The sequence below is a fragment of the Anastrepha ludens genome, chromosome 6, assembly GCF_028408465.1.
Source record: "Anastrepha ludens isolate Willacy chromosome 6, idAnaLude1.1, whole genome shotgun sequence".
Taxonomy (NCBI): domain Eukaryota; kingdom Metazoa; phylum Arthropoda; class Insecta; order Diptera; family Tephritidae; genus Anastrepha; species Anastrepha ludens.
The window spans coordinates 32,564,896-32,582,837 of NC_071502.1; the positions used below are offsets into that span (position 1 = coordinate 32,564,896).

A 17,942-nucleotide genomic window follows, 5' to 3' on the forward strand; every position below is an offset into this window, starting at 1 on the left:
TTCCCGCCGCACGACACATGCACACTCGAGGCGCCTCGGCAAAATGCTTGTACCAGGCATAATATGACATATATTTTAATGAAAAAATTTGAGAAGACTGTTGAAATATATAACAATAAAACCTGAAAGTTTCGTTTCAATCGAATATTTCTTTCCTTCCCAAAAAAAAAATCCACGAAAAAATCGATTTTTTGAAGTCTCTAAAGCAGGCTCCCCCCTTAACTGATGTTCGAAATGCATATGTTCTACCACATCCTACGCCATTTTCTGACAATTGCTGATGAAAATATGCGCAATTATAACAAATTTTCTCCTTCCGAGTTTCGCTTTTGATTGTTTAAGAACCAGTAAAGAAGCAGACGCGCCCTTTGAATTGTTTCCAAAGTCTAAGGAAATTTTAATGATTCAACCAGAAATTATCTCCGCTTGTAATTTGGGAAGGCGCAATTTAACGAACAATACCCGCCCTTTTTCCCCATAGTAATAATGCAGTAAGAGTTAGTTATTATTATTATTATTTTATTATTATTAGGATTAAAATGATTATTATTTCATTTTTTTTATTATAATTATTACATTATCTTTTTTCATTATTATTAATATTATTTCATGTTTTTTCTCTCATTTTATTATTATTATTATTATTTTCATTCTTATTTCGACATTCACTTCTTTTTATTGTATCTTTGTCTTTAGCAGGACTTCTTCATTTCTGTTTCTATTGTTTAGCGATTATTTGTCGCTTTTTTTTTGTTTGTTTTTTGTTTTTTCTCTTTTTTTGTGTTTTTGTTTTTTACTGTTAATACTAAGCCTAGCACTACAATACACAGTACAACACAGAAAACTAACTTAACTATTTAAAGCCGTTCCCTATGATTGCCGCATTGGAGATCGTAATTTCTATGCTCACAATGCATTGCCCAAGCCGTAGGGTTGAGTGAATGCATGAGTGCATTGGCAGTTGGCGTGCCATACGCTTGACGCTACAGGGAAGTTTGCACAGCCCGCAGATCGCCAATTCGGCGTGCCAATTGTGCGCATTTCGATATCACTACAAAAATGTGATTAGAAAAGTAATCATCTTTTTCGTAGGTGATATTTACTTTTGCCACACGTAGATTTACTGCCAACATGTTGCGAAAAGCATTAGTACCTCAGCTAGATGAGACCCACCAGGTGCCACTCACACGCAAAAGGGGCTCTCTTAAGGCGCAAGAAACTCCCGAATGGTTCGCCAAGCTGTACAAATGCAACACACAAAATGTCAAGCAGCACCTCTACATATATGCAATGGAGGCTTTGTGCCACATTCGAGAGCGGGCAACATTGTCCAAAAGTCATCGTCATTGCAGGAATTTACCAGCTTTGCATTTGCAACTGATTTACGCAAACTGAAGTGGTCAAACATAAGGAACATCGCCGAAGAAAGCCGTGAACCAAACGTTTAGCAGACGTCAGAATGCATATCTTAATTAGCCACAAATACAAAGGTGTTCCAGTCAAGTTCTCACTGAATGACTTTCGTACCACTGTCATCAGCAAGCAAATGCAGCGGTGTTTCGAGCACTCATCTCCTCAGTCATCTTCATAAAGGCAGCAATCTGCTTCGGACTTCAACAAGTCACACAAGAAATCAAACTTTCTTCTTCAAGCAAAAATTTATGGTCACTTTCTATGTATCCCGAAGGTGAGACCTGTAGGTTCATATAGGGGCTCAAGAATGTCCGCAGATATTCCAACTAATGCTTACAAGTCTCCAACCTCATGGCTACTGTAGAATGAGATCACTATAATTTTAGATTGAAAAAAAAAAAACTTCATCCATGTACGCAATATGAGGTGAAGCAAATTGTCACCAATATTGTTGAAGTATGGCTGGTTCGAATTGTGACTCGAATATAATAATTCGTTTTGTTTAAAATCTGATTTCAAATATCTTCACGGGTTGAAGAAATATTGTTTTCGGCAATGAAGGAACTCCATTGCTGGCGTTCGTAGCCATCTGGAGCCGTGCTTGACACAGCGTGAACTCGCGTTTGCGGTTGGATGAAAGACGTTTGTGAGTCCAAGGTGCCGCCACTCCGTACAACTCTATTGGAAATAATAACGCATTTAAGACAAAGCAATCAAAGCACCGCTAAAGTGCAAAGAAAACTTTGCCCTTCCACGTAAAAATTCCAATAGTTTTGTAGGGGCAAAGAACAACTCGAACTCACAATAATTATTTCTATGTATGTATATGTGAATTTATGTACTAATACTAAGTCTAAATAGTTTTGTTGCTGCTGTTGCCGCTATTCATCAACAAATCAACACCGTTGGATGCTGTTTCTCCGCTTCGTTGGTGAGAGCGAAAGTTTTGCTTCAGTAATACGGTACCGGCGTAAGCTGCTCAGATTGAGACGTCACTAAGCTATGATGTCATTTTCCATTGGTTGATGTTGTGTGTGTGTGTGTGGTAGTCACCGTATTTGATTCATCGTTCGAAGTTCTCCGCTTTCGACACTCTGCGAATGTGTGACCTCGGAAGTTGCAATGTGTACATCGTTTGGTAAGTTTAAAATCACGCACTGGACCTGTTTGCACTTCCTTTGATTTCAAGTTAAGGTGTTCGATAATACGGCCCTTCTCAAGTAATTCGCGGAATGTCTTAATGTCTTGGCGTAGAATATTCTTACGATACTTGATGTTCAGCAGACCATAGACCAAATCTAACTCGGTTTCCTCGTCGTGACGTCCCTCTGGCAGTTGTGCAAGTAGAGCGCGCTTCTGGCAGATGAACGTATCAATAGCAGCGCGGTCGTCTTGTTTGTTTTCAAAGATCTCCAAGTAAATCTGGTAGGCGGGTTTGGTGGGCGAAAAGTGGTCGCGTATCAGAGCGATGGCGTCCGCCCAAGTTTTCGCTTCTTTGCGCACGCCTTGCCACCAAGTGGACGCTAGACCATAGAACAGTAAAGATAGCCCCTTAAGCGCATATTCGTCGCTGATCGACTCGATTTCTTTGTAGGTAGCAATGGAGGTGATGAACTCCTCGACAGCCTCATGGTCACGCTGACCTCCAAACCGGCTGCTACAGTTGGTGAAGTTGCCCTTGGTTTGGATGGTAGCTGGAGCGGCGCTGCTGGCGCCTTCCACGGCGGCCAAACGTACCGACTCGATTAGTGACTGCAGTTGTTCGTTTGTCATTCGTACGACGTTTTCGGCCATTTTGTTGAATATTAATGTTTGTTTGTTTGTTATTGTAACAAAGTAGTTTTATTTATTGTTTGTTGTAGATGCGACACTGGAGCGCTTGTTGTTGGCAGCAGCGAACAAAGCCAATTGCTGATGGCGAATGTCTTCCTGGCGCAAATATTATTCACTGGCTGTGGTCGTAAGAGACTGAAATTGATTTTGAAGTCAATCGGATTTTATAGTCACAGAAGAGGAGAGAAAAAGTCTTTATATTGAGTACATTGGACCAAAGCCTGCAGTTGTTGGGAGAAATATGTTTTAATCCGTTATTTTCAATTATCAAAATTTACCCCGTTGGTATGCACTTTTGTAGAAATACATACATACATACAAACATATTTGGCAGAGAAATAACTAAGTTACACCCAAACGCACTCAATTACGGGAGGCGTCATGTGCAAAAGCAACTAAAGTCAGATGGTTTGCTTTTTTATATTAAGTATAAAATTCTTGAAATCAGATACAATTTCTACCAATGATGAAATATTGTATTGAACAATAAGAAAACAAGGAGAGCTTAAGGAAGTCAAACAGGATCAGGAAAATACTGGACAAGGCGGAATACTACTTTTCGAAGAACAGACCTGGCCTTACTCTAAACTAATATGATAACCCTTCTGGATAGGCAGTTAGAAGGCATGGAGGTTGAGTGTAGAGGAAAGGACTAAGAAAACCACGAATGCTATCTTAGTTTGACTCAAGAAGTTTGGGGGTGTATGAAGACTGACAAGTTTGTGCATCCGATAGACTTAGTTAAGAAGAACTTAGTGGGTAATTTGGTACAGCGGACAAAGCTAAGACCACAGTTATACCTATACGAGTACTAAATAGCAGACAGTCTAAGCTCCTCAGGCTTACTTTAAAATGGAACCGCACGTGATAATAAAGCAAGACAAGCCGAGGCAAGGAATTCAGTTTGATCGCTTTCCCGTAACTTAGAGCCAATTTACAGGATGACTTTTCACTTTGGGTTTTTTGCACACTTTTTTTTTTTAAAAGTTTTATTTGCGTCTGTTTTTGTGTTATTTTTGACGTTTAAGTGGACAATTTTCTTTGGTCATTCGTTCGTTGAGCGCGAGCCCAAAATGCACTTTAATAAAAATACGAAAATACGAATACGAGGATGAATGCGATATTCATAAATAAAATTTCTAAAAAACCCCTCGCTTTCGTTGACTGTGCTCGCATGCCTACCCCGTTGACTTCTCAATACTTTTTGACGCCAAGCTTGACACGTATAACTGTCCAACCTGAAAATTCATTGTGTAAATTTGCTCTTATACACAGACGGATCCAAAATGGCTTTGCGAATGCCATCGGTTGCATTCTATAACGAGCTTAGGGTATCAATTTCGCGGAGCCTTCAAGATATCTACATAATTTTCCAAACCGATATTTACGCTGCAATTAAATCAGCTATTCAACCAGAGTCGGGCAACCATTAAGAAGTAGCGGCGGTGGTGACTAACTTGCTTTGGATAGGGCAAGACTAACCCGCTCTCAGTAATCGCTTACGAATTTATGACTAATATCCAAGAATGATAGAAAGAAGATTGCGCCCATCAGAGCGTACGTGACGTCACGTTTGCAGAGTTGTGCAGTATTGCCAACCATTTGCTCTTCGTAATAAATTTAGTGCTTTTTTATACCGAAAATGCGACAATTTTTACGTTTGGTGTTTGTTTCTTTTTGTTTTTAATTTAAGGCTACCGAGACTTTAGGTTGAAAAAAAACTGTATTATTATACAAAAGAAGTTTAAAGAAGGCCACTCTGAGAAGATTTTAGTGCTAATGAAAATTTGTTTACTCTTATAAAATTTGATAATTTGAAAGTGCAAATTTAATGTTTGGCTCCATTTAAGGCTATGCAAAAATATTAAATGCCCCTCTCTCAACTCTTCTTAAGAGTGAAATTCTTTTAACACATTTTAAAAAGCCTTTGAATTTATTGAATGCGAATCGAAACCATAGAGGTGTAATCGTTTCTTCCGGTCATCAATCCTTAGTGAGACATAGAGCATCAAGAGGTATATTCATAGTAAAAATAAGCAACAAAATACCAGAAAATACTAAAGAAACCATACTGACATTTTTACAAAAAGAGTACCTTATCTATTTAGTTACATAACTTCAAATATAGCAAAAAAGTCGTTCCCTTAACGAAAGAGTTTCGCTTAACAAAAAAAACTCATAAATTAAATTGTACATAAGATTAACACATTTATTTAAAAAAAACGCACATTCTACAGACAATTTGTCACGCATACAAAGTTCTTACTTAACACAATAAAAATTTCGTGTTTTATTTTCTTTAAATGGGCATTTAGTGCATTTTTATATCCAAAGCTAGGCAACTCTGCAGTAGCGAGAGAGAGATTTGACTGCCGAAAGCAGAAGAACACCAACAGCACCGGCAATCACGGGCAATGCCACCAGATGTTAAAAAAAAGTAAAGCTAAATAAAACTATAATAAAAAATAATTATTTAAAAAATTATTAAAAAATGTATATTTTACAAAATTATAAACATGACATTTTAATTAGAACAGCTAGAAAAATGTCATGAAGAAAGAACTAAAACTCCGAGACAAAAAATAATAAAAATAACAAAAAAAAAATGCTAAATCAAGTTACGAAAATGGTAATCTGGCCATACTGGAGCTAAAATCACGTAACTATATTAGTTGTCAAATTCGCTGAGCGCAAAGTAACGGGACCACGATGGGCGCCATCTCATTATTCTTTGCATCATGACTAATATCGTTTTGGGGCCCAAATAAAATTGCAAAGCAGGGGAAAGTGAGAGAGCGCAATGACATTTCATTTGAGGGGAAGTTGCAAATTTTTACTGGCTAAATTTTTACGTGTAAGAATTCGCAAGTGAGAAAAACAGCTGATCGCAAAGTAGACATACACAATAATTAAAATTAGCGAATTGGGTCGAATTTGTAAATTTAAATAAAAATCAAGATTAAAATTTAAAATGTAAGTAAAGATATTTAAGATAAAATGTATAAAGTGCATTTGAAGTCAGATATTAAATAAAAAACGGCCAATGATGCAGAGACATGCATTTCTGAACCAGAGCTCCCGTCTCCGTTGCAGCAGCATTGAAGGTATCTTTTATCTTTTATGTTTTATGCTTTTGCTTCTTGTTTATTAACTAATTTGCCATTTTGTAAGGCATTTTGCTTTGTTTTTAACAATATTGCAAAAGCAGACGATTTATAGTTTATTTCCGAGATGCCTGCCGACACATCTGATGAACTTTTTATTATCATTGATAGGCTGTTTGTGCACTGCGACCTGAAGAGATCTATTGTGCAGCCATGTAACCTACTCAAACAGCTTTAGGCTGTTAATAAATCCTAAAACTGGTGTAGGCTTAATTTCTACCAGGAGGTTTGGTTCTATAGCCCCATTTTCCAGGTAATTTAGTATGCGTCGTGCCATTGCTGGGCAGTCGCATAGAACGTGTTCTGCTGTTTCTAGTATCTCTTTGCAGAGTATACAGGAATCGTTTTCTATCGCACTTATCTTTTCATGTGATAATTAAGTTTACAGTCCTATTGTATGTCCTTTCTACTTAGGTTAAGGATTGCTTTTGCCTTTATCCGTTCTGGATCTATGAGTCTTTAAGACTGCCGCATGCCTGATTGGGCCCTCCAGTAGTCGATTAGGCCTCGTTGTTCCTGCTTACGTAGAAAGGCACTTTTCAAGCTATTTACCTTGCAGAAAGGTTCAGGACCTATTAAGGGAGTGTTTGCCCCCTTTTTCGCTAAAGTGTCCGCAACTTCATTCCCTTCGTGCCCCTCGTGTCCCGGAACCCACACCAAGGTAACAAATTTTCTTGATGCTAGAGTGTTGAGGGTTTTAAAACATTCCCAGATCAATCTTGATTGGAATGAGAAGCTATCCAGCTATTTTAGAGTTTCTTGACTATCAGAGAGAATGTTAATATTGGCGCCGCGCGTGCCTCTCCTTTGACACACAGCTCTAATGCGTGTACTTCCGCCTAGAAAATGGAAGTGGTTTTTCCCATTGCAATTGCTTTTTTGAAAAGTGGTCCGACAATTCCAGCCCCGACACTACCGTCTTCCATTTTGAACCCATCAGTAAACCACACCTGTGCGGCCTGTTTTAATGATATTTCATTGTTTGTCCACGCTGAGCCGTCACTAATAACCACTTTGAATTTCTTGGAGAATTCTAGTTTCCTTTCCGTCTTATCGTGGACTGTCAGGCACGGAGAGCTAAGGATTGGACCTAAAATTCTTACATGTCATTTAAGATTGCCTGCTTTGCGATGTAATAGATTAGGAGCTGCACTGACTGCCGACCCTTTGGCTACAAGATAGAGTGGAATGAGTCCAGTAATCATTCCCAAAGCCGCTGTGAGGCACTTCGCATTGCTCCCGTTACGCTCAGACAGGCTATTCCGTATACCTTGTTAAGTGTTATCTGAGTCTTAGTTTGGTATACTTTTGGGCCACCATACCAGAGAGACATAGGTGATCATTGGCACTGTTATTGTCTTATAAGACCATACCATCATCTTTGTCCCCATACCCCATGTTTTACCATAAAGCCTTTGGCATATGCATATTGCTCTCAAGGTCTTATTTGTGATGCTTTTTTGATGAACTTACCATGCATGGCGAAGTTTCCAGAGGAAATAAAGTGAGAACTCCTATATGCCTTGAATTACAAACACATCGCCAAAATTTATGAATGATAAAATCAAAAATTACGAAAAACCTTTGAACACGAAAAATTTATTTAAAAAAAAGACCGTATATCGTGAGTAACATTTATAAGTAAAAATTTTCTGAACTCAATTAGAAAAACAAGATGTATTAAAAAAGCAAATTAAAAAAAAAATCTACAATTAATATTTTAAACATTTTAAACAATTGACCATCGGACCTCTTTTTCTCATCCATATACTGCGCCAGGGCCGTTTTTCTTTTTTTAACATAGCATTAATAAATCATGTTTCGACTTGACTTTAGCAAAATTTCAACAAAAAAAATTGATAATCGTAAAAGTTATCGCTGTTTGTGTGGATCCCATTTCTCCAGAAGTCTCTTGCGGTGATCATCAGAAGTCCTTGGAGATTCAACTAAAATGAATCGGACAAGAGAAACCAGTTTTATTAATGGATAATCTTGTGACTGGTCGAAGCTTTTTATATATTTTTCAGATTTTCGAAAAAAAAACAATTAATTAAAAAAAAAATTTTAATTTTTTGAAAAAAAACTCTTCGCTCAGGCACGAATTTTTTATGTTTTTCAAAAGCAGTATACATTTTATTGAAATCTACCAAGTGGTTTTTAAGTTACTGTGATCACCACTTCAAAAAACCTAGTTTTGAGAAACACGCATTTAAAATTTTGCTTTCGTCTCCGGAGTGCCCGAGCGCCCTTTGGTAATTGTTGAATAACTCGAAAAGTATTTTGTCGGATTCACTTCAAATTTTCACACAATATTTTTAAGATATAAGCCGAAGGCCCTGGCAGCCAGCGCTTAGTACTTACGTGTGACAGTTATTTATAATTGTTACTCTTGTAAAAATAAATAAATAAATAAATATTTTTAAGATATTATGCTTTAAGAAAATGCTCAAGAAAAAAATCCAATTTTTTGAAAATTCTGACTACCCCCACCCCCTTAATTTAATACGAGGTAGCTCAACTGAAAAATTTGTACTTTTTTTTTATTTTCCCCCGTTTTGCGTACATGTACTGATTCTGAACTGAGAAGAGCAGAATCAGTTGAGTTGGCAATTCAACCAACCATCCTACAGACTCTCGATGATCTCGGATACGAAGTTCAGGGATTTGCTGACGATCTTGTTGTCATGGTTGGAGGCAAATTTGACTTTACTATCTTTTACTGACTTTACTGATCGCGTGCAACTAACTCTCGACATTACGCAAAACTGGTGTCGGGAGAAAGAACTTTCGTTAAATCCGAATAAATGATATGTGGTACCCATCAGCCGAAGAAGGAAACTAAGTCTAGGGATCATTAAACTAGAGGACGCCGACTTAACTCTATCTGGGGACATGAAATATCTGGGAATAATCCTTGATAAATCCTTGACCTGGAAGAATCACTTATCGTACATCACAAATAAGGCCTTGAGAGCAATATGCATATGCCAAAGGCTTTACGGTAAAACATGGGGTCTGGGGCCAAAGATGATGGCATGGTCTTATAAGACAATAACAGTGCCAATGATCACCTATGTCTCTCTGGTATGGTGGCCAAAAGTAGACCAAAGTAAAACTCAGATAACACTTAACAAGGTATACGGAATAGCCTGTCTGAGCGTAACGGGAGCAATGCGAAGTGCCTCACAGCGGCTTTGGGAATGATTACTGGACTCATTCCACTCTATCTTGTAGCCAAAGGGTCGGCAGTCAGTGCATCAGCCTAATCTATTCCATCTCAAAGAAGGCAATCTTACAGAATATGTAAGAATTCTGAGCTCAATCCTGAACTCTGCGTGCCTGACAGTCCACGACAAGACGGAAAGGAAACTAGAATTCTCCAAGAAATTCAAAGTGGTCATTAGTGACGGCTCAGCATGGGCAAACAATGAAATATCCTTAAAACAGGGCGTACCGGTGTGGTTAACTGATGGGTTCAAAATGGAAGACGGTAGCGCCGGGGCTGGAATTGTCGGACCACATTTAAAAAAAGCAATAGCAATGGGAAAAAACCACTTCCATTTTCCAGGCCTTAGAGTTGTGTACTAGAGAATGTCTACGGAGAGGCACGTGCGGTGCCAATATTAACATTCTCTCTGACAGACAAGCAGCTCTAAAATCGCTGGAAACCTTCTTATTCCAATCAAGGTTGGTCTGGGAATATTTTAAAATCCTCAACACTCTAGCATCAAGAAACTCTGTTACCTTGAGGTGGGTTCCGGGACATGAGGGGCACGAAGCGAATGAAATTGCGGACACTTTAGCGAAAAAGGAGGCAAACATTCCCTTCATAGGTCCTGAACCTTTCTGCGGGGTAAATAACAGCTGCAAAAGTGCCTTTCTACGTGAGCAGAAACAACGAGACCTAATCGATTACTGGAGAGCCCAATGGGGCATGCGGCAGTCTTAAAGACTCACGAAGCTTTAACGAAATTGTATTATATTGATGGGTCAAAAACTGAGACTAACACCTCGTTTGGAGTTATCAAAAGAAGAAACAATCACGGTCGGTATCCCCCCGTTTATGCAGCCGAAGCTGCAGTGCTCCTTAATGTGATTACCTTCGCTGAAAACTCTTGAGCGAAAGCAGTAGTTTGCTTGGGTAGCAAATCAGTCAGTTGCTCAATAATGAACGCAATGAACAAGACGCACATCAGCTCCTGTATCCGGGCGCAAATTATTAGAAAATAGGGACCGCATAAAGTTCATGTGGATTCCAGGCCGGCCAAGCAGGCATAAAAGGGAACAATCTAGCGGACGAACGGGCTGAACTCGCTGCGAAAGAACCACTTATAACTTTTGAGTACATATAAAGGGTGGTTAAATTTGAAGGGCTGATGTTGAATGTGAACCACGCCTAAACGTCAAGTTTTTTTCTACATTTCATTTGACATTTTTCAATTCCAGACTAATTCAATTTGAAACATGGTAAAATACACAATCGAGCAACGCGTTAAAGTTATTTAGACTTATTATAAAAAATACCTGCAAACCACATGCGGGAAGCTTGCGATTCGTTTCTGGACCATCTCAAGGCCATAGTCAAGGCAAAAGGTGGTCATATCGAGCAAAAGCAAATTGATTCTTAATTTTGTATTATTTTCACACACTTTTTACTTTGAATTGAATTAAAGTATTTTCCAAACTAAATTTATGGCCTTTTTAATTGGTTACACTTCGAGTGCCGGACCCTGCATATACGACCGATTGGGTTGGTGCGTAACTATTGGAATAGAGACTTTACAGATTGCACCGAAAAATTCCATGATTTTTCTCTTTTTTCTGTCTAAATAGGAATGCTGCAAGAATCTGGAAAGAGGTATTTAACTACTTCTTAAAATAATAACGAATTTCATAAAGGGATCGAAAAATATTCAACTACATATGCAGATCTACAAAATTTTCTACCAGTTTTTGATTAAAATATTCCCTCTTAAAACAAAAACCAAAAATTATCTTCCCTTGAAATATCTGAAAGCACAATTCAACGCGCAATACCCGCCCTTTTTCCCATAGTAAAAATGCAGTAAGATTTAGTTGTAGGCCTCTTCGCCTATCTGTTTCGTTAATTTTATTTTTTTTCGTCTTTGATTTTTTTTTGTCAATTTGTTTTCTTTTTTTTTTTTTTTGATTTTTTTTTTTTTACCTTTTTTCCATTTACTTGTTTTCTTATTACTAGTAACAAAGAATTAGGTAAATATCTAAAAGTAACTTGACTTAAAAACCAAATTTCAGATTTGAACTTGAATTTTTATACTCAAAGTGCAGTGGCTTCGCTAAACCTTTAGCTGGTGAGACTACCCACCGCATTTGAACCGAAATACGGACCAGTTCCTCCAGAGTTTGATGCTCTCGGTAAATGGACGGTGGGTAGCTCACACTAGTGAATAATCTGAATAAACTGAACACTGCAAAATGAGCAATTACTGTGTCTCTTTGAGAGAGCCAAGACTATCGGAACATTTCCGGAGGCGAAATGAGCGACGAATCTAAGCCGTACGGTTAAGTGAATGCATTAGTGCACATCAGTTGGCGTGCCATACGCTTGACGCTACAGAGAAGTTTGCACTTCCCGCAGATCACCAACTTGGCGTGCCAATTGTACGAATGGCGATGTCGTAGCCATCGTTGTACAATTTTTTCAATAATTACAAAAATGTAAGTACATATAAAAGTTTAAAATCACCGGAAGGCGATTTTTGGTTTTGCCACACATAGAGTTACTGCCAACATGTTGCGAAAAGCATTAGTTCCTCAGCTATATGAGAACAGAACAAAGTTATTGGAGCCACCAGATGCCACTCACACGCAATGAGTGCCTCCGAAGAGACACCCATCGCAGCGCAAGAGGCTCCCGAATGGTTCGCCAACTCTGCAATGCTGACCATGTCGCCAAGCTGTACAAATGCAACACACAAAATGTCAAGCAGCACTTCTATATGCAACGGAGGTTTTGTGCCACATTTGAGAGCGGGCAACATTATCCAAAAGTCATCGTCATGGTAGGAATCCACTGGGTGCAGCTTTGCATTTGCAGCAACTGATTTACGCAAACTGAGGTGGTCAAACAAGAGGAACAACGCCGAAGCCTCGATCCAAATGCTTACCAGACATCAGCATGCATATCTCAATTTGGAACAAACACAAAGGTGTTCCAACCAAATTCTCACTGAATGACAATTGAAGCACTGTCACCAGCAGGCAAATGCAGCGGTGTTTTGAGCACTCATCTCCTCAGTCATCTTCATAAAGGAAGCAATTTGCTTCGGACCTCAACAACTCACACCATAAATCAAACTTTTTCTTCAACCGAAAATTTATGGTCACTTTCTATTGTATCTTAAAGGTGAGACCTGTAGGTTCATATTGAGCCACTGGAATATCCGCAGAGATGCCAGCTACTATGATATGCTCACAAGTCTCTAACCTCATGGCTACTATAGAATGAGATTACTACAACTTTCGATTGAAAAAAAAACTTGATCATTGTACGAAATGTGAGATGAAGCAAATTGTCACCAATATTGTTGAAGTATGGCTGGTTCGAATTGTGACTCGAATACAATAATTCGTTTTGTTTAAAATCTGATTTCAAATATCTTCACGGGTTGAAGAAATATTGTTTTCGGCAATGAAGGAACTCCATTGCTGGCGTTCATAGCCATCTGGAGCCGTGTCTGACACAGCGTGAACTCGCGTTTGCGGTTGGATGAAAGACGTTTGTGAGTCCAAGGTGCCGCCACTCCGTACAACTCTATTGGAAATAATAACGCATTTAAGACAAAGCAATCAAAGCACCGCTAAAGTGCAAAGAAAACTTTGCCCTTCCACGTAAAAATTCCAATAGTTTTGTAGGTGCAAAGAACAACTCAAACTCACAATAATTATTTCTATGAATGTATATGTGAATTTATGTACTAATACTAAGTCTAAATAGTTTTGTTGCTGCTGTTGCCGCTATTAACCAAATCACCGAAGCTGGACGCTGCTTCTCTGCTTTGTTGGTGAGAGCGAAAGTTCTGCTTCAGTAATACGGTACCGGCGTAGCTGCTCAGATTGTGACGTCACTAATCTATGATGTCATTTTCCATTGTTTGGTGCTGTGTGTGTGTTGTGTGTGGTAGTCATCGTAAGTAGTTCGAGGAATGTCTGGTTAGGAAGGTGACGCAGTGCGATGTTGGTTGTATTTATTGATCAGTCGCAGTTTTGCGCTTTCGACACTCTTCGAATGTGTGACCTCGGAAGTTACAATGTGTACAGCGTTTGGTACGTTTGGAACCACGCATTGGACCAGTTTGAACTTCCTCTGATTCCAAGTCATTGTGTTCAATAATACGGCCCTTCTCAAGTAATTCGCGGAACGTCTTAATGTCTTGGCGTAGAATATTCTTACGATACTTGATGTTCAGCAGACCATAGACCAAATCCAACTCGGTTTCCTCGTCGTGACGTCCCTCTGGTAGTTGTGCAAGTAAAGCGCGCTTCTGACAGATGAACGTATCAATGGCAGCGCGGTCGTCTTGTTTGTTTTCAAAGATCTCCAAGTAAATCTGGTAGGCGGGTTTGGTGGGCGAGAAGTGATCGCGAATCAATGCAATGGCATCTCCCCAGGTTTTCGCTTCTTTGCGCACGCCTTGCCACCAAGTGGACGCCAGACCATAGAACAATAAAGATAGCCCCTTAAGCGCATCTTCATCGCTGATCGACTCGATTTCTTTGTAGGTAGCAATGGAGGTGATGAACTCCTCGACAGCCTCATGGTCACGCTGACCTCCAAACCGGCTGCTACAGTTGGTGAAGTTGCCCTTGGTTTGGATGGTAGCCGGAGCGGCACTACTGGCGCCTGCCACGGCGGCCAAACGTACCGACTCGATTAGTGCCTGAAGTTGTTCGGTGGTCATTTGTACGACGTTTTGTGCCATTTTGTTTGTTTGTTTGTTGTAGACGAGAAATTAAAGTGACACGCACACTAACCAAATAGTTGCTTGTTGTGGTGGTTGTTTTGAGTATTCACTTGAATGTTTGTTGTTGGTAGCAGCGAACAAAGCCAATTGATGATGGCGAATGTATTTTTGCTACAAATATTATTCACTAGCTATGGTCGTAAGAGACTGAATTTGAATTTGAAGTCAACCGGCTTTTATAGCCCCAGAAGCAGAGAGAAAATATCTATGTATGTGTTGAGTGCATTCGAGAAAAGCTGGCAATGGTTGTGAGAAATATTAAGGTATGCGTTGCTCCCAAATTAGAGTATATGAATTTGCCGGTTAGAACAGCTGAGTGCTCACTTTTATACAAATACACACATGCATACATGCATAAATGCAAATGCAATATACTTATTAAGTACTCTTTTGACAAACAACACAATGTTAAAGACATACATACATACATACATATCCACATATTTGGCAGAGAAATAACTAAGTTACACCCAAACGCACTCAATTACGGGAGGCGACATGTGCAAAAGCTACTAAGGTCAGATGGTTTGCTTTTTCAGTTTATATATAAAATTCTTGGAATCAAACTCAATTTCTACCAATGGTGAAATAATTTATTGAAATAATAAGAAAACAAAGAGAGCTTAAGAAAAGCGAACACGATGAAGAAAATACTGGGCAAGGCGGACATAGTACTGCTTTTCCAAGGATCTACCCGGCCTTACTCTAAACTAATACGCTAACTCCTTACTATAGCCAGTTAGGAGGTATGGAGGTTGAGCGTAGAGGATCGAGGTAAGAAGACCACCAATGTAGGAAAACCATTAGACTCCCACTTTGGATCTACAGTGCGGCCGAAGGAGCTTAAATGATCTGTGGTATCTTGGTTTGTAAAGAAAAATACATCAATAAGTTTGGCGATGTACAGGGGCTGACAAGTTTGTGCAGCAAAAGATAACATAATAAACCTCTATCCAATGGACTTAGTTGAGAGGAATTTAGTGAAAAACTTTGTACTGAGTCATAGGATGGGTATATGGATGGGTAATCCAAAAAAACAGGTGTTTACAAATGCAGGTGTAACCAAAAAACAGGTTTTTTCTAATCTTTCATTGCTGGTTAAAACATCTGTATGTATTTCTGTGACCGGCAATTTCCGTCATTTCATGTATGTATGTATGTATGTGGCTAGATATACATACATACATGCTAATTACGTATATTTATGATACCCTGCAGGGAAAAATACTCGAGATACTAGAATAATACCCGCTCACTTTTCCGCTCAACGTGTTCCATCTTTTTTCCACGGTAGTTCCATCTTTTTTCCATGGTAGCAAGTGGTATTTTTCCCTATGAAATTCCAATTTTCCGGCTATGCATCAGCAAAATACCAGCTCAAATACTACTTCATAACGCATAAGCTGAAAAATCCCGGGCCTAACACATAGATCGCAATAGTTTCATTGCATTCACTCTTTTTCAGTTAGTACTAACCTTAAAAAGACAGCTGTTAAAATTTCTTGATATTCTATTCACTAGTTCGTGAGTTTTTGCGCGAAGAGTGTTGCTATTTTTTGATATTTTCAAAACAATGAATCAAAATAAATTTTGTGTTTTAATTTTACGCTGCTTCTTGATGTGGAAAAATATCATTCAAGCGAAGCAATAGCTTGAAAAGTGTTATGGGGACTCCGCTACATCAGAAACAACAATAAACCAATGGTTTGCTGACTTCAAACATGGTCGTAGAGACACCGATGATGCACGAAGCAATGGATGTCCAAATTAGGCGGTAACACCAGAAAACATCAAAAAATCCACAAAATCGTTTTGAATGATCGAAAAGTGAAGTTTCGTTAGTTAGCTGATATCGTGACAAGATATCAAAAGGACGGGTTGGCTTTGGCTTTAAATTGCATAAGTATTTGACTATGAGAAAGCTCTCTTCAAAGTGGGTACCGCGCTAGCTCACTTTCAAGACAACCCACCGTGTCCTAAGTCAATCAAAACAATGGCAAAACTACATGAATTGAGCTTCGAATTGCTCCCACATCCACCGTATGCGCCCAGGGACTACTGGCTGTTCGCAGACCAAGAAAAAATGCTAGCCAATAAGAAATTTTGCTCGATTGAAGAGGTTATTCCTGAAACTGAGGCCTATTTTGACGCAAAAGATAAACCGTTCTACAAAAGTGGTATTGAAATGTTAGAGCGGCGCTGGAATGATTGCGTTATATTTGATATACATTTCGTTGATGAGTAAAGCTAATTTTGAACAAAAGAAAACGTGTTTTCTTTGTTAGGCCCAGGTCTTTTTGGCCTATATTTAAATACTAGCCAAAAAAAAATCCATTTCTAAGACCAAAGCCATTCCATTTCAAAGATTTGCAATATTTTATTTCATATGAAAAGAATATACAGAATATTTTTTTTCTTTTTTTTTTAATTACATGAAACTTCTTTCAGGTACATTAATTAGCAAAACATTCAAATATTGGTTCTAACTTTCACTTTAAATAAATCCTAAAAAATTAAAACAAATTCCTAAAAAAAACTAATAAAAAAATAAATAAATAATTGGCGTGTACACTTCTGTTAGGTGTGTGGCCGAGCTCCTCCTCCTATTTGTGGTGTGCGTCTTGATGTTGTTCCACAAATGGAGGGACCGACAGTTTCAAGCCGACTCCGAACGGCAGATATTTTTATGAGGAGCTTTTTCATGGAAGAAATACACTCGGAGGTTTGCCATTGCCTGCCGAGGGGCGACCGCTATTAGAAAAATGTTTTTATTAATTTTGCTTTCACCGAGATTCGAACCAACGAATTCCGAATGGTAATCACGCATCAACCCATTCGGCTACGGCGGCCGCCCGCCTAATAACTAATAAGAACATATATTTGAGGTATTCACATTGAGAGCTTAAAACAAATTAATGCTAATTAAATTTCGGTTTCATATTTTGTTGTATCTATCCGGTTGTTGCAAGGACTTTTCTGCATTGACCCTTTTTTGAAATACCATTGTCTTTTTTATTCAATTCAAGTGCTTTTCTTAATTGTATTTCTGGTTCATCAACGCTGGTAAAGCTTATTATAAATTCTGAAATTGAAGAAGAATTGTGCAAAAGTTCATTACCCAAAAACCGTAAAGCAATTTGTATGTTTCTTGGGCTCCGGCTTCCATTTCCGGTACCACCTTTTCATTCACCTCAATTAACTATTTTATTCGAACCAGTCGCAGAATCTTGCCGAACCTATGCATCTACAGACGAGTCTTAAACTCTCTTACCTAAAAAAATCAACTACATAATTTGCAGACCAATTCATATTTTACTATTGGTATTATTCTAGTCAAGACGAAGTACTACCATTCTCGCTATTAAATGCCAGTATCTGAACTAGAATGATGCTGATTATTAGTTTGACTTTTTCTTACAGGGCACATATGTATACTATGCAATACATACAAATGTTAAACTTAAGTCAGCAAGTAGACCAAGGGTTGTGATTTTTGCTTTGCTTCACTCTTTTTGGAGCGCGCAACACA

The 17,942-nt window shown here is 38.6% G+C and overlaps 2 protein-coding genes across 2 annotated transcripts; both read right to left on the reverse strand.

Moving 5' to 3' along the window:
• Window positions 1-498: 498 nt before the first annotated feature.
• LOC128866118 (activity-regulated cytoskeleton associated protein 1-like) lies at window positions 499-3,389 on the reverse strand. The gene has a single exon (XM_054106619.1). It carries the CDS (start codon window positions 3,205-3,207, stop codon window positions 2,422-2,424), a length of 786 nt encoding a protein of 261 aa, XP_053962594.1. The 5' UTR covers window positions 3,208-3,389; the 3' UTR covers window positions 499-2,421.
• Window positions 3,390-11,481: 8,092 nt separating this feature from the next.
• On the reverse strand, window positions 11,482-14,571 carry LOC128868787 (activity-regulated cytoskeleton associated protein 1-like). The gene has a single exon (XM_054111294.1). It carries the CDS (start codon window positions 14,369-14,371, stop codon window positions 13,637-13,639), a length of 735 nt encoding a protein of 244 aa, XP_053967269.1. The 5' UTR covers window positions 14,372-14,571; the 3' UTR covers window positions 11,482-13,636.
• Between the last annotated feature and the right edge of the window lie 3,371 nt (window positions 14,572-17,942).